At 35.1% G+C, this 2,083-nt stretch overlaps 2 protein-coding genes across 4 annotated transcripts in view; both read right to left on the bottom strand.

The window, feature by feature from the left end:
* LOC117107160 (alkaline phosphatase-like) overlaps window positions 1-2,083 on the bottom strand; it is a 59,240-nt gene that overhangs the window by 11,668 nt on the left and 45,489 nt on the right. The window lies entirely within an intron of this gene.
* Window positions 1-2,083, bottom strand: part of LOC117107161 — a 7,684-nt gene that overhangs the window by 2,107 nt on the left and 3,494 nt on the right. The window contains exon 4 of the mRNA XM_033248747.1: window positions 341-537. Coding sequence (XP_033104638.1) covers window positions 341-537 — 197 coding nt within the window. The remainder of the gene's footprint in view (window positions 1-340; window positions 538-2,083) is intronic.

The raw sequence follows: 2,083 nt of genomic DNA, 5'->3' as shown, positions 1-2,083 counted from the left end.
CATATATACAAGATATATATATATATTATATATTATATATTATATATATACATATATGTGTGTGGGTGTGTATGTATTATATAAATTGGAGGGCAAAATACTGAAAACAACAATGCTGGGGGAAACAATGGCTTGATCTCGGTAGAGGTACACATTTGATAAGCATCAGCTAAAAAGTAAACGTAAGAGAAATAGAACATGAAAAATATTCAAAGATAAACTCTTTTATCTATCGTGTCTGATGTATGTATTATGTACGTGTGTATGTATGTGGGTATGTACGGTATATTGGTATATATGTTTGTATTCACGTTTTTGTTTCATAAATATTTCAATTTACCTGTATCTCCGTTAAATTTGTAGGTTTTAATTTGTTCTGATTCGGAGTATTTTAATCCCATAGAAACATAAATGTCTTCCCCTTTCGTAAAAACAGTGTTACGATAAATTAAGTCTTGAGCAATGAATTGTATCTCCTCAGGTGTTGCTGTCTCCACGTTGTATCTAAACATAAGTGTCCCCATGGATGATCCTCCTCTGAAGTAAAATAAACAGCAGAACATTGAATACCTTGTGTACAGTATTTGACTCTGCAGTTACGGTGCATAACTATTATTTATTTGTTATGTCGTTCGTATCCAACAGGAAGTACACTCGCCACTTACAGGACGGAATTATGCTTTGTAAACTACGTCTCTTTTATGAGGCTTAGGGATTGGAACTGTTTTTTAGTCATGAGAAAAAATCGTTTAGTGAAAATTTGAACCCAGGACCATTCAAAAGAAAGCAACTATCTTGCAACCACCAAGCTACAACTCCTGATAAAAAATATATAATTGTTGTTATTATAGTATTATTAATATTATTATTATTATTATTATTATTATTATTATTATTATTATTATTATTATTATTATTTAATATTAATTACATTACAAGGATAGTTTGGCCAAGTTTAACAATGCCGGAATTATTTTATTTATTATTATTTAATAATATTTCTCTTATGCACTCTATTTTTTATTCCATGCTTCAATTTATTTTGTGAAGCGTGACTGTTGGTGTCAGCCTAGGACCCTAGGGACTTTTAGATATAGTTTAGGGAGGGGCCTACGTAGGACTTAACCAGCCTGTAGTTAGGCCTATAGTTTATCCTCTTTCTCTCTAGCCTTCGGTATTACTGTACCTATCTACACTTTATAAAAGGGGGTACTAGCTTTTGTTGTTGTAGATATTATACTAACATTTAATAACATACAAGAACACAGTTAGTTACACACGTACAATTTCATAGGCCTACCGTAGGTGAACTTTAGACAGAACAATAGTAAAACTCGAGCGTCACGACATTGCGAAGTGTCTGCTCTTGTTCCTCGTATCGAACTCGAGTCGAGTCAATCCGAGATGGCCCGAGTGAACTTTCATGCAAATATTTCGTACGGAAAAAAAATCGCGTCCAGGCGACGTAGCCATCCCCCTCTCCCCCCCCCCCAAATGACTATTTAGGGTTTCAAAGGCTTACTTAATCGATTTTAGAATCTATTAATATGTACAAAATACATATAACTCCCCGAGGAGGAAGGGGGGGTGGGTCTCCCCGACGGGGCAAAATGCTAACTTTCTATATTGTCGCAAATAAATGCAAAAAAATAGGTGCCTCAACCATGATTACTAGGACCAGTGTACACAATTTGCTCATGTGCACTTTAAAGAACCTAACTACCTATTCTTGAATCAGTGGTGGCGCTAGAGGAGGGGCAGGGGAGCTATAGCCCCCCCCCCCCCCCCCCGTCGGAGAAACATAGCCCGCCGTCGGGAAAGACGAAAAAAAAATATTTATATGTAATATTCGTTTGGCCACCATATTGTTCATCACAACAACAACAATAATAAAAATAATAATAATAATAATAATAATTCAATGAGACTAATTAAAAATAATTTGCGTTCTGTTATGACAAATGCTCATTTAGGTAGCCTCATGACGGTTGGAATATATCGTGGTGAAGCAACCTCGACCATGACAGATTTCATGCAAAATTTCCAAAATATAGAATTTCACTTTCAAGAATGAGGATTTGAA

Source organism: Anneissia japonica, unplaced genomic scaffold (genome assembly GCF_011630105.1).
Source record: "Anneissia japonica isolate Jap-2015-1 unplaced genomic scaffold, ASM1163010v1 scaffold287864_len1152817_cov193, whole genome shotgun sequence".
Classification (NCBI taxonomy): domain Eukaryota; kingdom Metazoa; phylum Echinodermata; class Crinoidea; order Comatulida; family Comatulidae; genus Anneissia; species Anneissia japonica.
This window is presented reverse-complemented; position numbering and strand designations above follow the sequence as displayed.